At 37.3% G+C, this 22266-nt stretch overlaps 1 protein-coding gene across 3 annotated transcripts in view; it reads left to right on the top strand.

Annotated features, from left to right (window-relative positions):
• The window catches only part of CPEB3 (cytoplasmic polyadenylation element binding protein 3), a 178426-nt gene that overhangs the window by 63550 nt on the left and 92610 nt on the right, over positions 1–22266 (top strand). For 2 of the 3 annotated variants that reach the window (XM_060126201.1, XM_060126200.1), the window contains exons 3-4: positions 5821–5980; positions 14177–14233. In XM_060126201.1, coding sequence (XP_059982184.1) covers positions 5821–5980; positions 14177–14233 — 217 coding nt within the window. The remainder of the gene's footprint in view (positions 1–5820; positions 5981–14176; positions 14234–22266) is intronic. The other variant, XM_060126202.1, reaches the window with a different exon arrangement.

Here is a 22266-nt window from a genome sequence, read left to right as displayed (position 1 = left end):
ATCAGAAATTATTTTATAGAATATACACTGAGATGATTACTTGGTTCTTTTAACATACTCACTATGCATTTACCCTGTAGGAGGCATGTGTGTATAGTTGGGTGGGGGAGAGGCAAGAACATATATTAAAAGGGACCTACCTCAGAAGCACAATATTGGTCAAAGAAAGCAAGTTGCAGAACAGTATGCGTATTTTTACATTTAGGAAAAACATAAAACAATATATATTTTCTATGTATATGTGTGTCTATGTCCATATATATATATGTATGTGTGTGTGTGTGTGTGTGTGTGTGTGTGTGTGTGTGTATATATTTTAACATCTGAAAGAATATGTGCCAAATGTATATAATGGTCTGAAGAGAGTGCAAGAAGGCAGGAGGATTGGAGACTTTTGCTTTTTCTATAATAATCATTGTGTGTGTGTTTGAGAAGAATACGTTCATATTTTAATTATGTAATTAAATATCCATTTAAAAATAAAGAATATTCATTACCCTTAAACAATGTTTATAGTGTAGGTGGGGAACTGAGATAGTTTTAAATAATGTAAACTAATTAGAAAATAAAAGCAGTAGGGTAGAAATTCAGGAATGGCTAGTTTTGTGGGTTAATTCTCTTTTATGGGTTGAATACACTTAACTTTGAAATGTTTTATCCATATGTACATATATTGAAGCCATATGATAAATAGAAAAACCTTCCTTCAGGAATTCCTCCTCTTTTTTTTCTGTATCATTTCACAACCGCATTTATCCTTTGCTAATAACACTTTCAAACATCTATCCTCCTTTTGACTTTTTATCTTGTCTGTGCCCCTTTGTTCCCAGCCAGGCTCCCATTGTTTATGGGACACACGGCAACTGATCAGTGTAGAGCATTGGAGCATTACTGGTGTGGACTTGAAAGTCACAGACCTGGGTTCACATCCTGACTTCTGACCAGCTTTGTGACTTTGAGCAGTTATATAACCATGATTAATTTTATCATTTGGTTCCAGAGCTGCTTTTTTCTTCAGATGTTCTTGGCCCCTTGCAGTTTTGACCTTATATCTCTAGGAGAGGAAATGTCTGGGGATAAGCCAGAAAGGGTAGAAAAGAGTCCTGGATTTCTCTCCCAAGAAAAAGGCAGGTGAATGGGGTAGGGCTGGTAGAGGCAGGCCTGGGGCTGTCCTGGAGGGTAGATAAAGCTACTACTTGAATTTAACTGGTTGTCAGTAGAACAAGGGTCATTGACCAAGGGCAAGTGAGGGTTAGGTTGCCTGTGTGGAAGGGTGGGATAAAAGAGTCCTGTCTCTGATTGTGTCAGTATTAGGCTGAAGTGGGTGTTTGTGAAAAGCATTTAAGGTGAAGAGAGTAGGAGGAAGTCAAGGAAGCAGTACACTGGGAGTCCTTAAGAGCACAGTCTGGATTTAGCTGAGTCCTGGCTCTGCCTCTTACTAGCCTTGTAACCTTGAGCCAGTTACTTATCTCTTCAAGATTTAATTGCTTAATTTATAAAATGGGGATAAAAGTTACCTACCTCATAGAGTTGTGAGGGAATACATTTAGCATTCTTAGAACAGTGCCAGGCACGTATTAAGTACTTGATAAATTTATAAATATTAAGTCAAGCTAGGGGAAGAAGGAAAGCAGGCCTAATGAACTGTATAGTGGGGGTGGCTGCCTCTTTGTACATCTAACTGATGACATCTGTCCTTCGTTATCTCCAGATAAAAGAGTCAATAATAGGAATCATTATTTTTTTTTTCCGGTACGCGGGCCTCTCACTGTTGTAGCCTCTCCCGCTGCGGAGCACAGGCTCTGGACGCGCAGGCTCAGTGGCCATGGCTCACGGGCCCAGCCGCTCCACAGCATGTGGGATCCTCCCGGACCGGGGCACGAACCCGTGTCCCCTGCATCGGCTGGTGGACTTTCAACCACTGCGCCACCAGGGAAGCCCAAGGAATCATTATTTATACATGTTCTAATACTTCCTGATGTGTTTGCTTGTTCAAAACACACTTAAAAAGATGTTTTCCTTATTTGTTATTCCCTATACCTGGAAACAAAACTTATGAAAAAGAAAGACTTTAAATGATTATTTGCCACTTGTAACCTTTGCTGTTAAATGATAAATTGCGGGCTTGTTTTCTCTATGCATAGTTTCTGTTGAATTTCACTGCAGATGTTTTAGTTTTTCTGTCTTTTTTGTTTTTTCTTTCCAGTTAATCAGTTATTTCAGCAACATTTACTACTTACAAAACTAAGAAGGATGAATCGTATACAAATATAAATTGATGAAACATAGAATTAATTTTAGTGAGAAAATAAGTTTCTCAGTACTTATTGAAGTTTGTTCAGTTAAGAAGCCTACGCAAATTCTATTGTGCATTTCACGTGTTTCATCTGTTGAGCACTAGTGAACCCTGTTAGGTTAGCATCCATGAACCTCTAGGTTCTAAAATCTATGTTCCAGTACCCTGAGGTAGCATCACAGAAGTCTCTTGGTGTTTTCCCTAATATTCCAGTAGCCACCACAGTACAGATGCCTTGTTGTACGTTTGTCATATAGCACTGAAAACAACCATAAAAAGAGAATTATCACCCCCATTTTATAAATGTAGATAATCAAGGCTTAGAAACTTGTTCAGAGTGACATGCCAGCAAGTGGCAGAGCCAGAATTTGAAAATTAGATGTCTGATTTCAAAGTTTGTCCTTTTAAAAACTAGGCCACCACCTGCTTCTCTCACCCACAATCAGTTGGAAGACTGCAAAGCTGACCCTTGGCAAAGTGGCCGGGCTTGTTTATTTCTTGCTGCTATCTAGTCTCTCCCATCACTTTACTGTCCCATTTTTGTGATCAGATTCATAAATGTAAAGGCTTAACTTGAAGAATCATCCAGTCCAGTGGCTCTCGAATCTAGCCAGTCATAGGAATCACCAGGACATTAATTTCTTTTAAAATTACAGTTAAGTTGGTTTTAGCCAGAGCCCAGGAACCTGCATTTTAACCATTCTACATGTGATTTTAACAGTCTGACAGGTTTGGGAACCACTTCAATTACATGAATCCCCTCCAAATACCCCCAGCAATTTTCCTGACAGGTAGTCATCTAATATCTGATAGTCTTCTGACAGGAACTCACTACCACCTTGCCAGGAAGGTTATTTCATTGGTAATTAGATGCAATGCTATGCTTCTATAGGGCTTTCATTTACTGTTCCATATGGATTGGATTAACTTCTTTGGACAGATTTTTATACTCCTTAGATACTGGCTTGGATGTCAGATCCACATTTGAATCTTCTCTGAACCTTACCTTCCTTGTGTAAAAGGAGTATGTTATTATCTACCTTGAAGGATAATATCAAGAGTTAAATGAAAAAAATAAACTGTTCTGGCTGGAAAGGTACTAAAATCAGCCAGATTTTTTTTTAGTTTTATAAAAAACTATAGTTTTTTTTATAGTTCCAAACAGCCTTTTTTTTATAGTTCCTTCACCTCATCAGCCTTTTTGGAAATAGTCCCACATCTGCAGGGTTCTAGTTAGAAGTGTGGATATGTATGATAGAAGGCGCTTAGACACATTCTGGGATTGTCAGTGCCAGAAATAGGCTGTCATTTTGACTACTCATCAGCACACTTTTTTACCTCTGGCTTTTTCTTTGGACAGAGAATGTGATACTCATTCTTAGGGGTACAAACTTGCATTTCTGGAAATTCAGCTTTACTCCATAAGTAATTGGAGTTTCCACTGATAACTTGAACCTAAAGCAAAACAAATGATGAGCAGCAAGACCCTAAAGGCAAAAGAAAAGACCTTCTTCAATTATATAGAGACCAAAACGGAGAACCAAAGAAAATATTCCATGTCTCTTCCTTATCCATCAGTAGAGATAGGTAACTGCTGAGTGTTAGTTAAAAAGGAAAAAAAATGGGGTGGAGGTAGAAAGGAGTTGGAGGGCAGCAGTAAAGAAAGAAACGTTGAGCACTTGCTTTTTGTCAAACATGATGTGAGTAAAATGAATACTTAAGTAATTTCACCCTAATCCTCACAGGTAAGATCCCATTTTACCAATGAGAATACTGAAGACATTGAGAATAACTAAGACAAGCCTCATGCCTGGTTAAATGTCAGGTCCAGATTCAAGACACCTAGGATTTTACAGAATGTGATTTAAAAAAAAATGTATTATACACACACAAATATATGTTCTTTAAGAAATAGATGTGACTTAGTTTTTATTGTATACATTCCTTTGTTGAAACACCTGTCATGCTCTAATTTTAATTGGTTATGTCTCCCTCTACCAGTTACTTAAAAACAGGGACTAGGTTATAACATTCATCTCTGAATCACCAGGGCCCAGCCCTACACTTGTGCATTAAAGGCTTGTAAAAATGAAATATCTCTCTGTGGCATTTGATAACATCTGTGCCCTCCACCCCTACTCTTCATGTGTGAGTCAAAAAAATATATATATACTATTGGAAGGGATGTTATAAATAATCTAGCTCAATCCTTTCATTTGTATAAAGGGAGGAATTTCAGGCACAGACTAGAGATCATGATGTACCCAAAAGCTCCTAATTGATTGTAGTTCTAGCACTCTTGCGTTCTGGTTCTCTATTCAGGGCTCTTCTTCAGACCTGCATCCAAACTTACTGCATTCATTCATTCAGTAACCCTCTGGGTTCCTCCTCTGTGCTCAGAGCTGAGGAAGTGCCACCTTCCTTTCTGCCTCCCTGGATGGATATACAGCCATGCTTTCCAGAAACCAGAAGAAAACAGCTTCCCAAGATTTTAAGGCTTAAACTAGAAAATGATCACTGTAGCTGAGATTTTTACCTGTTGTATCCCTTTTTGCTCATCAAGGCAGTCATTCTGTTATTCTGTTGCTCATAGGGGAGGAGAAGTGATCATTTGCAAAACTGGATAAACTTTTCAAGAGCCTGAAAATAATCTCTCGTTGCTGTGGTTTGATTTGGTGTGGTTTTTGATGTTTATGACTGTATTGCTTTTCTTTAGCAAAAGCAAACTAAATCTGTTCTATAGTATTAAGTTAGGCCATGAACTGCATTTCCTTTTAGGCTCAGACTACTAAAAATAATTTGTAGGTGTTGCTCTCCCATGGGCTTGAGTGAAATGCAGTAGAACAATTTATTTCTTCACTTAGTTTGTGTTAGCTCTCTGTTTTCAAAATGTTTTTGAATCTAACATCATGAAAACATACTACCTTGGGTTAAAGTTTTTTTCCTGTGAGTGCTTTTCAAAAGGTAGTTTTAGTACTTTGGACATATTTTAATTTTTATAAAGTATATGTAATGTATGGAACTTATCAGTAATAATTATTAAAGATACCCAATAAAATTACATTGAAACTACAGTCACCTTTTGATTTTTCAGGGAAGTGATTCTGTTTGTAGACTGAGAGTTCTTAGTTATGGTCTTCCTCTAGGGAAAAAAAAATCTATTCATTTGAATAGAGTATTCAGTTGATAGTAGAGGGAGGGGGGTGAAGCGTGGAGGGCAAAGCCAATTCACTTGACTCTTCCTTTTGAATTTACTTTTTTAGTTCATTTGAGAGAAAATTAGTCTGAAGTACTGGGACATATATATTAAATAATTATTAGGGTAAAGGATACAATTTAATTAATTATGGAAACTTGTATTAAACTTAATGTTGCCAAGTCATTATTCTTAATGAAAAGAATGTATTATTAAAACTACCTGGAATTTTGACTCATGTCATCAATCCATGGCAAGAAGCAAATGATATGGTTATTAATTTTATGAACTAATTTTATGTATTGTCTTGTTCTGTTTTTATTTTTAGGACCGGAGTAGGCCCTATGACACTTTTAACTTGCACTCGTTGGAGAACTCCTTAATGGATATGATAAGGACTGATCATGAGCCTCTGAAAGGTAAACACTACCCTCCCAGTGGCCCACCAATGAGTTTCGCTGATATAATGTGGAGGAATCATTTTGCAGGTTAGGAATATTCATATGTCCATTCCTTGCTTGGTGTTTTAAACAAAAATCAGCTTTTTAATAATTGTGGTTTTGTTTTTGTTTCTTTTTTGTTTGTTTGTTTTTGTTTGCTTCTGTAAAGCATTGTGGAATGTATTTAAAGTTGATTTTTTTTAAACCTGGGTTCAGCTACCTACCATAATCAAGGTTGTTTGCTTTAATCATAAAGTCTGGCAGAAGCATGTGTTGGGTAGCTGAGGTCGTGGTTTATAGCATGAGACCAGAAGCCAAATTTTTGGGGCTTTGTGCATTTGAAATGTTTAGCTGAACCTGGATAATTCATTTAAGTCCAAGTATACTGCAAGGAAGTATGAGATTTAATCTCCAAAGACTACTTCAGAAAACTTTGTAGAAAAGCGTTTCATTTTATTAAAATACAATCACTTTCCTAGTGTAGGAAATAACGCTACACAGACTTAAGAGCAGACAATGACCCTTTGCATTCTCTAAGGCTAAACACAAGGAAAATGTTTTGGGTTAAATATAAGGCAGAAAGTCCCAAGGTCAGCAATATTAGGACTTCCTATATTTAGAGCCCGTGTAAATTCAGGATAGAGGCTGATGTTACATTCATGATTACAGATAGTTCTTATTATGCGGTATAGGACTTTTCAGGGGCCCTGTGATATTTTAAAATACTGAAATGGAAATTTTCTGTGGAAATAGCCACTGTACTTGGGTTTAGAGCCTAACTATCTGAAAACTGGAAGCGTTAGCCACAAGGATGCCTGTCTTATATGAACCCTTATGTCCTCTAGAGTTGTGAGGAATTTGATCCCCTCTGGTTCTCTGCAGGCTTTTATATAGGGTATGACTGACTGTGAACCTGATAGTCATTTCCTCATGCCACACCAAAAATCTATTTCATCATTTTCTTGTCACACTCATGATTTTCTGCTGCTTTCCTCAATTTCCAGTGAAAAGAAAGTAGTTAACAGGCTATGAAGAAAATAAAAGATTTTGAGAAAAGCTATATTTTAAGTCCTTCAGAAGTAGGAAAAAAGGCCTCTCATTTAGTCATTGTTATATTTAGTCACTGTTACCACATCTTTCTTCAGTAAAGATTAGGTACATGGTAATTTCACTTAGAAGTGAGAATGGTGTTTAAAAAAAAACTCAGAAAACAATATTCACAGACTGTTTTGTGTTTTTAGTATCTTCTAAGGCTACATTTGTCTTCCTTCTCTACCGCGAACAGCTGTAAGCCCATCCTAATTATTCTAAAATATTCAGTCCTTGTTCTTTATGCATACCTGTTTTATCTTGGTCTGTATTCTTCTAGCAATAAAAGATTATGAAAGGATCTTAGATTATAGTCTGTAAAATAATTTTCTAGAATTTTTTGAATATTGATTAAGCAGGAGCTGTTCTGCCCTGTTGAGAGTGGCACTGTCAAAGTGTAAGGAGGGTACTTCACTATGGGATAATGTAAATACCTTATTCTACTTGTGATGGCTCCTTTTTAATTTTATGTCCAGCTACCTCTGCATAAATTTCTCCACTACACTTGCAAATGTGAGGTTTCATCTATAAAAGCCTTCTGAATTGTACTTATACATATAATATGTCCTAATAAGTTGGAAGGCACTTAACATGTACTTTTTTACAGCCTCAATATGGTTACAACCACCCACATTGATTTCCTATGAATGGACTACTTCCCGTGGTCAGTTACATCACCATGTTATTGTCCTCTGGTTAGGGTGTTTGAACTTCAGGCTTCCCTTTTCCAGCTGGGAGACTTTTACATTTGGTTTATGGCACCATGTGTTTGATCCTTATTACTTCTAAAAACATAATTATGATGCTAGCGTTTTAAGGGAAAGATTTTCAGTAATATTTGATTTTGAAAAATGGAGCAAAGTATAATAACTAAAAGATAACTTAAAAATAAAAGAAACATTGTCATGATGTATCTTTTAAAATATTTTCCATATAATAAACATTATGTTTTTACCTTGTCTTTATAATTTATTGATAGACCTTAACTTTGGACTCTTAGGTTGTTTCCAGCTTTTTCTCCATTATAGGTAATGCTGCCATGGATGAGTTCTTGCACGTAGCTTTTTCTTAAGGTAAATTCATAGAGAGGGTCTCTGGCTCAAAAGATGTAAATGTCTAGGTGAATTGAGCTTTAAGAGAAAGGTGGTAGGATAGGGGAACTACCACATGGCTTCTGTATGAGTCTGTCCAGAAACACTTCCCCCTATCCATCCTGTTCTTCCTCCTAGCTTTAATATCCTCTTGTTTTACTTGAACATTATTTTGAGGGTCTTAAAATTCAAGTTAGAGAGTCATTGTTTTTTTGTGTGCTTATTTGTTTTGGTGTTTTCTTATGGATTTAGGTTTTCTTTAGAAAAAAATACATTCTTGCTCATTGTAAGAAATTCAAGTAGTACATAAAAAGACAAAAAGGAAAGTGAAAAAACCACCTGAGACTTACTACCTAGAGATAACAAAGATTATTATTTTTATTAATATTCTTCCAGACATTTTATATTCTCTGTATAGGAAATGAAATTTCAACTCAGCCTTTCTGACTTTGTAGTCATTCAAACCTGGGTTTGAATTCTGGTTCTGCCTTTAGTTAGCTATTGATCTAGATAAATTAGCCTCTTTAAAGACTTAGTGTCTTCATCATTAAAATAAAGCACCTACTTCATAGAGTGGGTGTGAAGGTGAGATAAAGTCCCTGACACTAGAAACTGCTCAAAAGTTATCTGTGATTTTTTTACCAGCAGTGGTAGTGGTGTGCCTACTGCCTGGCCTGGGTAATAAAGTAAACCTTTATATCCCTACAATATTTACTTCCTTCCAGCTAGACTGCAGCTAAATGTTGAAAGCTTTCGAATGCAAGTTGTCAAAATTGTGTATTTGCCATAGATACAAATAGTGATTCTTGAAGGATAAACATTCTGTCATTATCAAAAACCACCTAAAGGAGAAAGAAAAATAATCCTCCTAAGTTTTGTTGGCTTTACAAAATTTTATACCTGAATAGTGTGAAGAAAGTATAATAAAGTAGAATATCACATTCATGAAAAATAAAAGTACTTCATGATGTACTTAAAGTGAACATGGTGAAAATAAGTTCACAGTGATATTTCATTGTATAAATGTATTCAATAAGAAATCCCTTTATTCAACTGTTCTCTTGATTCAGGCAGAAAAAGGGTTAGTGGGAGAAATGACCGAATAGGAAGTTTAGGAAGTAATAAAACTTGTTTTAGTAAAGAGCTTTAACAGTTTTCCAATCATATTTCTACCTATACTAGATCAGCCTTAAAGATGTTTGTAGGAAATTAAAAAATTTTTTAAATTAAAAAAAACCTCCTCCCCATGTTAAAAATGTCAAGTAATGTAGAGAAAAAGTCAAACTGAGCTTTTTTCACAGAACCCTGAGGAATGTCTTCTGCAGTGTTGCTCAGATCACAGAACACTTATTTAAACAAAAATTAATTTAAATAAAATAAAAACTAATTTTGGGGGGGCTTCTTAGATCTCAAACTACAGTTCTTGATTGTAGCAGAATAACATTTTAATAATTACTTGTTGTCTCTTACCATAACTTAGGTATGACTTTTCTCCTGTCTTTCATTTGAGAAAATGTCTCCAGGAAATGAGAAGAAGGGTTTTGAGAAGGGTGATGAACTAATAAAAACTATCCCTTATTTCTTTTCTAAGTACAGAAATCCTTGGGTCAGTAGAGGTATGAGTGAGGCCTGGGTGGGAAGAATTGTCCTCTGCCCTCTTTTCTAGTGGATGCAGGGAAAGCCAACTCTCCTCATGATTATGAGGATTAGGGGGATTTCTGGCATCGGGAGAGTTAGGATTGGGAAAGGGGAAAATGTTCCTCCCTGCACCCTCCTTACAACTGTCCCCCGGCTTGCTACCGATGATGAGGGTTCACCTAGCCACTGGGGAACCCCTCTGAAAACCCAGGGACGTAAGGTTTGATTATTCATACCCTCTCTTGGGATTATTATTCAAAGAGGACAAAGTGATGAGAGAGAAGAATAATAGGGAAAAACCAAAACAGTGCATTGGGCAGGGTAGGTGACATTATGAAGCAAGGTCCCATTGCCTGGCTGGGGTAGTACAATATAGCAGAGTCCTTGGCAAAAAACAGGGAGGAACCACCTTTTTCTCATCCTGTGTAGTCTCCCTGTTATAACAGAAGAGTAGGCTTGGCTGGGCACTTGGGGGTAGTGCCTGATGAAACATTTTTGTATATTTGAATTTTCTCTTCCTTCACCATTCATGGAACTGAAATTTGAAAAATGAAAAGAGCAGGTGTCAGCTGAGAACTGATATCGAAGGGTTTGTTTTTCAAATGTATACTGAATCTGGGAAAAAATAGCAGCTATCCTCTGATAATAGTGCTTTAAAACATTTAAATTGACAGAAACTTGTAAGAAATAATGCCATCCCTTTGGTATTATAGAGGCATTTTTCTTTATTCATCATAATTTAAACTTAGTATTACAGAGCCTTTCAGAAAATTGGTCCCTTTTGTGGAATGCTGAGGTCACCTTGTTTTAGAAAAAGTGCACCTTCCTTACATTTAGTTTATTCAGAAAAATATACAGTCTCTTTACGTACTTGAATTATTACTCCAGTTGTAATTTTGTACTACCTCCCTTTGGCCCATATCAGTCTGCTTGTATAAAAGTTTGCAGATCCCAGAAACTGTTAGGGCATAGGTTCGAAGTTAGCAAGAAGTCATTGTTCCTCTTCTATACAAAAGAGAAGACAACAGATAGAAGTTGAGTGATTTTGTTTTTATAGGTAATTCCCATTAATTTGCCCAATGATCCTTTCAATATAGCACTATAATCACCTGAGAGTAAGAAAAAGGTTAAGGGTTCTTTAATCCTGGGTACTACCTCTGGAAATTCTGATTTAATTGTTCTAGAGTACAGCCTGAAATGAGGCAATGTAGCACAAAGGAATTGATACCATACCAAAAATTATTCACAACTGGTATGCAAAGAAACAAGGATTTGACCTCAGGTCAAAGCTCACCTTTTTTGCTTCGTGGTTCTTTGGAACACATTTCGAATATTATAGTACCATACTTTCATAATTTTTCCTTAAAAGGAATTTGAAGCACCATTTTATTGTATTCTTACATATCACATTATTGTACCTTGTAGATACTTTTTCTGAGGGACTTTCTCTTCAACTTTATAGAGAAAATTAGTAGGAAATAGAATCTAGTAGAATATGCATTGTCTCATAACGTTTTCTAGAACACAGCACTCACATTCTGTTATGTAAAGGTCTCCAAAGGACTTGACTTTTTAGAACATGTGGGGATGATTAGAGAAAGATAGTTGCTCCCTATCTCATAAGAAATTGCAGAAGTGAAGAGGTGACTTTCATAATTAGTTACAAATTAATAAAAATTCCAGCTTTTATTTTGGACATATGAAAGTATGGGTTTAGTTTGACTCTGAAACTTTGAATAGCAGTAGAGGCAGTTTTTTATAACTAACATCTTAAATATAAATATGAATTGAGCTTATGAGACTATGATTTTTACAGTCTGAATAGCCATATGTAACCCTATTCTCCAACCTCCCCCTCCATCCTCTCCCACCCCCATTTATCAGGCCTTGTGCAGTGGGGAAAGTGGGACACGGTCTCAGATTTCCACAGCATCGTTTAACTCAGTAAAACTAAGTATGCCTTCCAGTTTTTGAAACCTTATATTTTACACTATACTTAAAAGATAGCTAGCTGACAAGAACAATTTAAAAATAGCAGACTGTGGACAGGTGACAAAATGTCACGCTGGCAGCACCAGACTGCATTAACAAAAATCACCAGATGTCACACACTTGATTTCTATTTTCACAGCTGATTAAACAGCAGTATTTGTTGGACAAAAGGAAGAAAAAAGAAATGGCCTCATCTGAATTTGGAGTCAGTTTTTCTTTTGCTGTTGGTATTTTCTCTCTCCTTCAAAATCCCATAATAACTGTAAAATTTAAGGCATACTATATAATAAATTTTTAAAATATTATAAAATAAACCTAATTTTAGAAAAGAAACCTTTATACGTATATACTTACTAAACTTGCAGGCTATAAATCAAAATGTTAGCAGAGCTTGTCTTTGATTGGTGATCTTGTTTTCTTCATTTTTCTGTATTGTCTAATTTTTCTCCAATGAAAATATATTGTATTTTATAATCTAAACATTAATTTTTGAAGAGGTAGAGAAAGTAGCTTAAAGAAGCCTTAAGTGGTTTACTAAAAAGAATTTGGGAAAAAATTAGATTACGTTTAAGTAATTGGTTCTGATGGTTCTGACATTGAACTAGAGTTTCATATAAAATCTTTGGTTGATGATCTTGATCTAGAGATCATTAAAGTCAGAGGCCAACAGAATTAGGAAGGATACCAGGAAAGGCAAAAGAATTTCTGCTTTTCAGCAAGTAGTGATGCCTTCATCTACAAAACATTGCCTAAATCTCTTGTTTTGCCTCATCTTTAGAAAGACTGAATTGGAAGTTATTGGTGTAGGATAGAGGATGATAATTAGAAAACTACTGAGCTTTCTTTCAGTTTCATCTTGCTACGTTGAAAAGTCCCAAGACCTGATGGAAAGAGTACAAAAAGGATCCAGCTTCTAGAGGACTGCAGAGAGGGGCATCCCTTAACATTAGAGAACATAAGTAGTTCCAGAAACATATAAAAACTATTATTTGATATAGTGGTTGTAAACTACATAATTCTTTACCATAAATGATTGTAGCACAGGAAATGAAAGAAGTTGAATGAGCTAAATTTGGGCTTGCTTGGATTTCTTGATAACCCGTTATTATTCTGAGAACGTTTAGGGAACATCCCTAGTTTATAGGAACAACACCCATATCTGAATATTCCTAGGTCAGAGATTGAAAGACCCTCTCAATGTGCCATTTCCTTAAATTCTGCTCAGCAGTGATTGGGTTTTTTAGGCAGACTTTCCAGTGACTGGTTGTTTATTGTTTAGTTTGAATACCTCAGAATATGATAAGTAAATCACAAATAATTAATACATCGTCCTTTTCCCCAAGTAATTAATACATCTTCTGCTCTTAAACCTGGAGGCTATTAGTTGAAATATGTTATTCAGACTTGTCATCTTATAGAACAGAGGCTGGCTAACACCATCTGTAAAGGGCCAGAGAGTAAATATTTTAGGCCTGTGGGCCATATAGTTTCTGTTGCACATTATTCTTTTTTTTTTTTTTTTTTTTTTTGCGGTACGCGGGCCTCTCACTGTTGTGGCCTCTCCCGTTGCGGAGCACAGGCTCCGGACGCACAGGCCCAGCGGCCATGGCTCACGGACCTAGCCACTCCACGGCATGTGGGATCTTCCCGGACCAGGGCACGAACCCGCGTCCCCTGCATCGGCAGGCGGACTCTCAACCACTGTGCCACCAGGGAAGCCCTGCACATTATTCTTTGTTTTTTAATTTCTGTGTTTGTTTTTACAACTTTTTAAAAATGTAGAAATGATTGTTTGTTTGGAGGCAGACAAAACAAGTGGCCAGCCCCCTGTTACTATAAGGACAAAGGTCTGGACACAGGCATTATGCCCAAGGTCGTATAACTAGTGAGTGGTAGGGGCAGCACAAGAACCCTAAATTTTTAGGCCAGTCATTGTCCCCCACTATATCTGTTATATAAATTTTACATCTTTCTTCTGGTCGCCATTCTGATCATTATGTTGCATTTTTGAGCCACCGTGAAATCTTTATCTTTTAATTCCCTCTAAGCTTCAAGTTTGTATACTTCTTTGAATTCATTATTTTGCTGCTTGAATTTGAAGGGCAGTATGAATTGTTTAAATAAAATGCTTAATCCAGGGAGTGGCATGTTTAAATTGGAATGTGGGAGATGTGTTAATTTTTCCTATTATAAGGGAAGCTTCTTTTTTGTTTTATTTTATTTCTTTGTTGTTATTGAGACTTTAGCTTTGTTTTAAGATTTTTCATGTGTATGTTTTATGACTTGATTTAAAACTGTTTTAACTGCTATGGCCTTTGATAGCATTGTTATAGATTAATCTGTTTTAGTTTTTTGTAATGTTCATATTGTACAATGTATTTATGATTATATTAAGCATTCTCTGTGCTTAAAGTAAAATTATTTTATTTTTTAGGACGCATGGGAATAAATTTTCATCATCCAGGAACAGATAATATTATGGCACTTAACAGTAAGTCTTCATATGAAATATTCTGTAAAATTAGCAGTCAAGTCTACAGCATGTCATTTCCACTTTCTCAGCTGTTCATTACATTTCAGCCTTCACTGAGTGCAGTGTAGACCATTATTCTATACCAGTGGTTTTCAAAGTGTGGACCCTGAACCAGCAGCATCAGCATCATTTGGGAACTTATTAAAAATGCAAAATCTCAGGCCCCATTACAAATCTGCTGAATCAGAAACTTTAAGCATGGGGCCCAGAAATCTGTGTATGACCAAGTTCTGTAGGTGATTCTGATGCAGGCTAAAGTTTGAGAACTGCTACTGTAAACCAGGGGTTGACAAACTACAGCCCTGTGAGCCATATGTGGCCCACCGCCTGTTTTTGTAAATAGTTTTATCGAAACACAGCCAAACCCATTCATTTATGGATTGTCTTTGGCTACTTTTGTTCTACAGTGGCAGAGACAAAAAAAACCTAAACTGTTTATTGTTTGGCCCTTTACAGAGAACTTTGCTGACCCTTGCTGTATACCACTGTGTTAGGGGGGAGGAAGGAGGGGAGGAAGAAGGAGGGAGATGATAGAGAGGGACTGGGCTAGAGAGTGTGAATAAATAAATCAACTTATTGTAACTCAGAATTTTCTCATTGCGGTAGATAGCCAACGGGTACTTCAAACTGGACATAAGGGGTTTCCCATTAGTGGAGTTTGCGTAGGAATAGTGGCGATAGCTTTGCTGCTTAGAAATGGTTTTGTCAGTATACTTGTTGGATTGGGTTCTGGAGCATCAAAACCTTATTAGCCAGAAAGTCATTGTATTAAATAATACTGCAAGAAATATCTGGCTGGCATCAACTCTCCTTCCTAGTGTCTGTGGACCAAATAGCTTTGCAGAAGAACAGTCTGTAAATGGAAATTGTCCCTTGTCTAAAGGACCATACAAGCCATTGAATCCCTCAGGATATAAGTTTTCCTCTCTATCAAATGAGTGATATCAGGTTGTCCCCTCTCATCCTCCCTGACATACAAGCTGACTCTCAATACACATGGAGGACCTGCTAGGTAAATCTATGGTTGTCTACAATATTACCCCTTTTCTTCTTGCTTGAGTAAGGATGTTGAAATGCCATTAGTGTTCCTTAGGGCATATTTTAGGTTATCTCTAAAATATATATTCCATATTTCTTTTGGTTCTGACATGTAGCCTACCTTCCAAGGAGCACTGGTAAGAACCAGCACTGCTGGCATTGTTTGATAATGCAGGTCCTAATCCACTCCATGCATATTTTGTTCTAAATAGCTAGTATCTCCTCTTTTTGAGGGTCTTGGAAACAATGGGAGTTCCAGACTATCCACCTCTATTTTCTGATTTCTAGAAGAAAGATCACTTTACAGTTAGATTCTGTTACCTCTAACTTTTTTTCTAAAAGTAGGTATTTTTGAGGTGAGGATTAATAAATATGCCTAACTTGCTGAGCCACAGCAATTTTGTGAAACTTTGTGAAAACACTTCAGTTAGATGATGGGATTTAGAAATGAATGTAAAAGAAAAGAACAGTATGATAGTGTGTCTGCCTGCAGGAATAAGTGTGTATTTTAGAAAAGACCTAATTTGACATGGTGTAAGTCCTCTTCTGCAAGAGGGAGAAGATATAATTTATGATTTTCTGTGTAAAAAATGAAGCTAAAGGACACTTTTGTTTTTAAAAGGTTTTGATTCTCTTTGATTTGATTCTCTTTAATCTCTGCTTTTAAATAAGAGATTTCATTTATGTTCTTTCCACTTTGTACATGTTGTTTAAATCCCCCTTTCAGCCTTGAAAGTTCTTCATCCTTAGTAAGAGATGAGGAGACTGAATTAGGTCATCTTAATGATTGCTTTCAGAATGAAGATTCTGTGATGTTGTAATATTTTTTAAAGTACCAAAAGGGTCATTTTGCCAATATCTATATCATGTTGATGAGTTATGCATATTTCAACATAATGGCAGATACCAGAGCACACCTATCTTCAAATGACTCTGTGGGTCCTGCCCTATAGGCTCCTCAAAGTAAACCGTAAAAACCACTGGGGTTTGACATTTGCATACGTCAGTTCTCTTTCAAAGTTGACTTCTACTTGAAATGATCAGAATAAACAAAATATCCTCCTTGGTAGATACTTGTGAGGTCTACAGGTTTTGACAGATTTGCTGTGATAAAGCTTTTTTTCCCCTTTTGTGTAGTTGGGCCCAGCCCATCTGGTGACATATATATGTAACACATGTATTTTTTGTCTTCCCTTTTATGCCTACCATTTGTCAGCTCAACAGTTACTGTCCTGTGACTCGTCTGTCCTTCTTATTTTCCCTCAACCTTCATATGGATGAGGTCACAAATCACTAAATCTTTATTAATTCAGAATTTACAATTATTGAAAGGGGCTGGGTTGAAGTTGAACTATATTTTCAGACAAGAAGATACTGGCTAAGAAAATTTAAAAGAATTGAGTCAAGGGTTAAATTTTTTTAAAAAGGAAATGTGAGACAGTTGTAGTTCCTTTCTTATTAACCGTTTTTGGTATGCAAAATTGATGCTTCCTAACTCTGTTCATAATGCTGCCATTCACCATGGCTTCAAAAAATCTCCCATTCTTTCACTTCCTTGATCTCACCCAAACCCAAATCTCTCCTGAAAATACCATGTTGTCAGCTCTCCTGACTTGATGAGACAGACAGAGGTGTCAGGGTGAGCATTCTCACTTCTCATTGCTACTGCCCAACTTTAATTAATTAATTAATTTGTTTTTAATTAATTAATTAATTTGTTTTTGGCTGCGTTGGGTCTTCGTTTCTTCATCGCGGTGCGTGGGCCTCTCGCTGTTGCGGCCTCTCTTGTTCCGGAGGACAGGCTCCAGACGCTCAGTAGTTGTGGCTCATGGGCCTAGTTGCTCCGCGGCATGTGGGATCTTCCCAGACCAGCGCTCGAACCCGTGTCCCCTGCATTGGCAGGCAGATTCTCAACCACTGCGCCACCAGGGAAGCCCCACTACTGCCCAACTTTGAATGGGCCAGTTTCCCATTTTTCGGTGTTCCTAGTGCATGTCTTCCACCTATACCTTCCTCTCAGAATCACCACTGCTGATGACATCTAGAAGCCAGAAAATGGAGCTTGGGAGAAGATGGTAGGAAACCAACTGTAGAAAACAGTAAACCTGTAGATATTTAGGGTGTGGAAAGACTAGCAAAATTTGTGTAAAACCAAAGACTCTCCTGATTTTTGCTACTCAAGACCATGAATTTAGTTAAGAATTAGCAGGCCAACCTTTGGGGAGGAAACTAAGAGATATATCTAAATTTTGCCTGTTACTGAAAATTTTAGTCCTCAAGTATTGTAGAATACAGAAGTGGAGATGGGAAGAAATTCTGATCCATCAGTAAGATCTGCCACTTGTTTGCTATTTCCAAAATACAGTTAGTTCTGAAACAATATGCCCCTTCCATTTAAACTGTTAATGTATTTTTTCTTAACTTTCTAATAATGCCCTCTTTTCATCCTCTTCACCCTTATACCAAAGACACTAGAAGTTTGCATAATGTATTTTTATTTTTCCTGCTGGAGAAGGAAGGAGGCTATGGGAGTGCTTCCAGCTATATCTGTAGTAGTTTTATCAGCGAGATTTTTTCTAACACTTAAGGGTAGTTTGTGTTTTTTGTTTCTTTGATTGTATGTGGGTTTTGTGTATGTGTGCGCGTGTGTGTATACCTGCACTCTAGGTATAGAGTTGAGTTTAGCAGTTGTGGGCTTGTATGGGATTGATGCCTGACTTGGTGCTTTTTCCTCTATTATGATGATCCTCAGAAAAGGATGTTGGTGCTCCATCATTAGTCAAGTGACCAAATTTATGCTCAAGTTAATGTTCAAATCCAGAATGCCTGGTCTTGTGATTTACTCTAGGAGAATCACTGCTGAGTATATCCACTTTATTCCTCTTGACTGGTCAGCTTCTCTTTTTTCAAGTAGAGAATGGGCTTGGAAAAACTGAAATATCAGGAAGTTGCTTGATGAGTACAACGTTAGAAACAGGGGGAGCAGTGTGGCCTAAGGGATAGTATCACTCAGCTTCAGGGAGGTATCTTCCAAGTAGGCTGGAAGGCTTGTGAAACCTGGAGATGAGCAATAAATTAGCATAGCGATGAAAAGCATTGTTTAGAATCTAGCATATCTGGTCCCACTTCTTAGAAGCTGTATGACCTTGGGGCCACATTCTTAACTTCTTTGTCTCTGGTTTCTTCACCTGTAAAATGGAGATAATGATCACTAAAGTGGCTATATATAAATCTTGTAAAGTTTAGCATAGCGGCCTAGTAGATAATGCTCAGGTGAACTGCTGTCATGATTGCTTGTATCAGAGCTTTAGTGCTGCCTTTTATTTTATATATTTATTTTATTTATTTATTTGTTTTTGGCTGTGTTGGGTCTTCGTTGCTGCATGAGAACTTTCTCTAGTTGCGGCGAGCGGGGGCTACTCTTCATTGCAGTGTGCGGGTTTCTCATTGGGGTGGCTTCTCTTGTTCTGGAGCACAGGCTCTAGACACGTGGGCTTCAGTAGTTGTGGCACATGGGCTCAATAGTTGTGGCTAGCGGGCTCTAGAGCGCAGGCTGAGTAGTTGTGGCGCCCGGGCTTAGTTGCTTCGCGGCATGTGGGATCTTCCCGGACCAGGGCTCGAACCCATGTCCCCTGCATTGGCAGGCAGACTCCCAACCACTGTGCCACCAGGGAAGCCCTAGTGCTGCCTTTTAAAGATTTCCTTTTCTTTGCATGTTAGACTTCCAAAACATATCTTACATTTTTTGTGTTTAGATAGAGGTTTTCCTGATGGAATTTAAGACAGCACACCTACAAATCACTAATAGACTAGAGTGGCTGTCCTGGAGTATATTACCATCTCTTTTTGTGTGAATCTTTTTTTCTGTGTGAAATGCTTCCTGTCTCTGTCTCCTGACTGAAACATGCACCTTCTTTGGGGCTTAGAGTTGCTGTATCTTTCATGATGTTTGGCACTTTTAAAGATGCTCTGCAGTCATGTTTGGAATGTAAAATGGGATAGTCATTTTGGACAACAGTTTGGCAGTTTCTTAAAAAAGTTAAACATACACACCTACCATAGGATGCAGCAGTTCTATCTTAAGAATTTACCAATGTCCACACAAAGATGTGTATGTGAATGTTTAAAGCAGCAGTATTCTTGATAGCCAAAATTATAAATAATCCAGATGTCCCTCAACTGGAGAACGGATAAACAAATTGTGGTACCTTTGCACAGTGGAATACTATTCTGCAATAAAGAAGAGCGAACTGTTGGACTTCCCTGGTGGCACAGGGGTTAAGAATCCACCTGCCAACGCAGGGGACTAGGGTTCAAGCCCTGGTCTGGGAAGATCCCACATGCCGCAGAGCAACTAAGCCAGTGTGCCACAACTACTCAGCCTGCGCTCTAGAGCCCGTGAACCACAGCTACTGAGCCTGCGTGCCACAACTGCTGAAGCCCACGCACCTAGAGCCCATGCTCTGCAACAGGAGAAGCCACCGCAATGAGAAGCACGCACACCACGTCAAAGAGTTTCCCCCACTCGCCGCAGCTAGAGAAAGCCTGCGCACAGCAACGAAGACCTGCGCACAGCCAAAAATAAATAAATTAATTTAAAAAAAGGGACGAGCTGTTGATTCATGCAACAACATGAATGACTCAAAATAATTATGCTGAATTTAAAAAACTAGACAAAGAGTACATACTAGATGATTCCATTAATATAAAATTCTAGCAAATGTACTCTAATCTATAGTGACAGAAAATACAACAGCTTTAAGAATATTTTGAAGTAATATTGTCCCCCTTTTTTCAGAGGAGGGCTTAGATTCTTGGAGGAGTCATGTTTAGATAAGGATGGCTTCTGGTTGAGCAAGTCTCTGAATCTCCTAAGTCTCTCTTTAGTTAAAAAAACCTACAGGAGGACAGTTATGATACTCTAACTACCTCATTATTTTTGTGAGATGTAGATGAGATTAGGCACAGGTACAAATAAGGTGTTAGTATTGCTACATTTGGAAAGTAGGGGGCATAGTCTTTTTAGAGAAGAGGGTCTAAACAGTAGTTTTGTAATGTAACAGAGGTTCAGTTTTATTTAAATTAAAAATTTTCATGCAATTCATTTTTTGATATCTCTCAGCTTGTAACTACAGCCTGTTCCAAGTTATGAAGCGAATAAGAAATTTGAAGTGCTGTTAGATTATACAAAAGTTATGTGCCTTATTTGTCAGCTGAACTATAATAAAGCCAGTAGAGCCTTATACATCAGTAGGTATCTTCTACAGCTTCTTATTAATTGCAACCTCTAACCCAGTAATTTGAACTTAATACAGCTAAACTTACTATCCCATATGATAATTATGAAATAAAAAATTTGTTTCCACAAGTCAAAAAAAAAAAAGAAATTTGAAGTTCCACTTTTGCTCTGACAGGGAGGGATGACTGTTTGCCATCACTCTTCCTTATCAAACTTTTAAAAACACTGATACATTGAGGAGTCCTAGAATAAAACCTTGGATGTTTGAAGACTTAAATTTTTAATATCTTAAAAAAACCCAAAAAGACATTCATCTGCTTGAGAAACTCTGAGGTCATTGATTGTTAACACCTTGTACACAGCTGATACACCAAGAAACGTGGAGCTTTAGATCATGCTGCCTTCCACTTTTTTCCTCTTATTAATGCGTTGAAAATATTTTAAAAGACTTCACTTCTATTTCTGTTTGAACTGAGGGCTGCCAGAGGCAATGTGAAAGGGTTTGGGTATGAACTCTGCGTTTGGCAGACTCTGGTGTGGCTGCTGAGCCTCCTCTTCCCCCTCCCCGCTCCCTTTCATTCTCTGCTGAGAGTGATCTCCTTGGGGAGCGGCTCAGCTGAGAGGAAGTGGCAGAGAGGGAGCTGAACACATGATGCTTTTATGCCAAAATGGGAATAGAGCCAGTTTTGCTAGAATTTCAAATGGAATTTTCCAAAATTTGAAGAGTACATTGTATTTCTGCTCACCATGAGTGGATATAAGTAAATAGTTTCTTGTTTTTTTTTTTTAGCAGAGTAATAAGATAGGGAAGGAATTATTTTGAGATTCTCAGATTAAAGACTTTGTCTTTGAGTATTTTGAACTTTTGGAAGACAAGATCCCTGTTTCTCTCCGAACAGATTTAGAAGTAAAATTAGTATATAATTGTGGAATGAATATATTGTAAATGATGGCTAATTTAAAAATGCAGAATAGTAATCAGAAGGACATGTAATGATCTATACTCAAATTTCAAATTATTTTGGGTAGATGCTGCACATGAACATGGTAGGGGACCTAAGGGCATTGTTGTTTTGTCTTGACCTTCTCATTTTACAGATGGGGAAGCTGAGGTTCAAGAGACTATGTGAACTGGCTAGGGTGACATGATGGAGCCAGAACCTTCTGGATCAGAACCTTCTGCCTCCAGGTTGAGGGTGATAACCTTTGCTTTAAATACTTAATTGTTAAGAGTGGTTATATTATTTTTATACTAGTTTAACACACACAAATCCAGTGTCTCTGGGAAAATCATTTTTCTAATATTACTTGTCACCTTGTTTATGCTCTGAATGCTTAATGAATCCTCTTTTCCTGAAAAATAGAGTGATATTCTTGGTCTACATGGCCTGGCATTGAATATTGTAAAGAAGTGAACTCTGAAATTCTTGACTTACTTTACTGGATTTTGGAAGAAGTTCTTTGTGTGTGTGAATATGTCTGAAGTGTCAGGATTTGGGTGCTTCGACCTAATAATAAAGATGCAGGAAACTGAAAAGTTACCTTTTTCCTGTGGACCTCCCTGTTTGCTTTGTCCACTTGTGTCAGCAGTAGAACCTGGATTTCTCTTTTATAGTACTCATCACACTTGTAATTAACTATTTTAATGTTGGTGTTTCACTTTAATATGTATGCTTCAAGAGGGCAGAGAATGAACTTCTTTTCATAGCTGTTT

Source organism: Lagenorhynchus albirostris, chromosome 16, assembly GCF_949774975.1.
Source record: "Lagenorhynchus albirostris chromosome 16, mLagAlb1.1, whole genome shotgun sequence".
In the NCBI taxonomy this organism is placed as follows: Eukaryota; Metazoa; Chordata; class Mammalia; order Artiodactyla; family Delphinidae; genus Lagenorhynchus; species Lagenorhynchus albirostris.
Note: the sequence above shows the minus strand (reverse complement) of the source record. Positions and strands in the feature narration are given on the sequence as shown.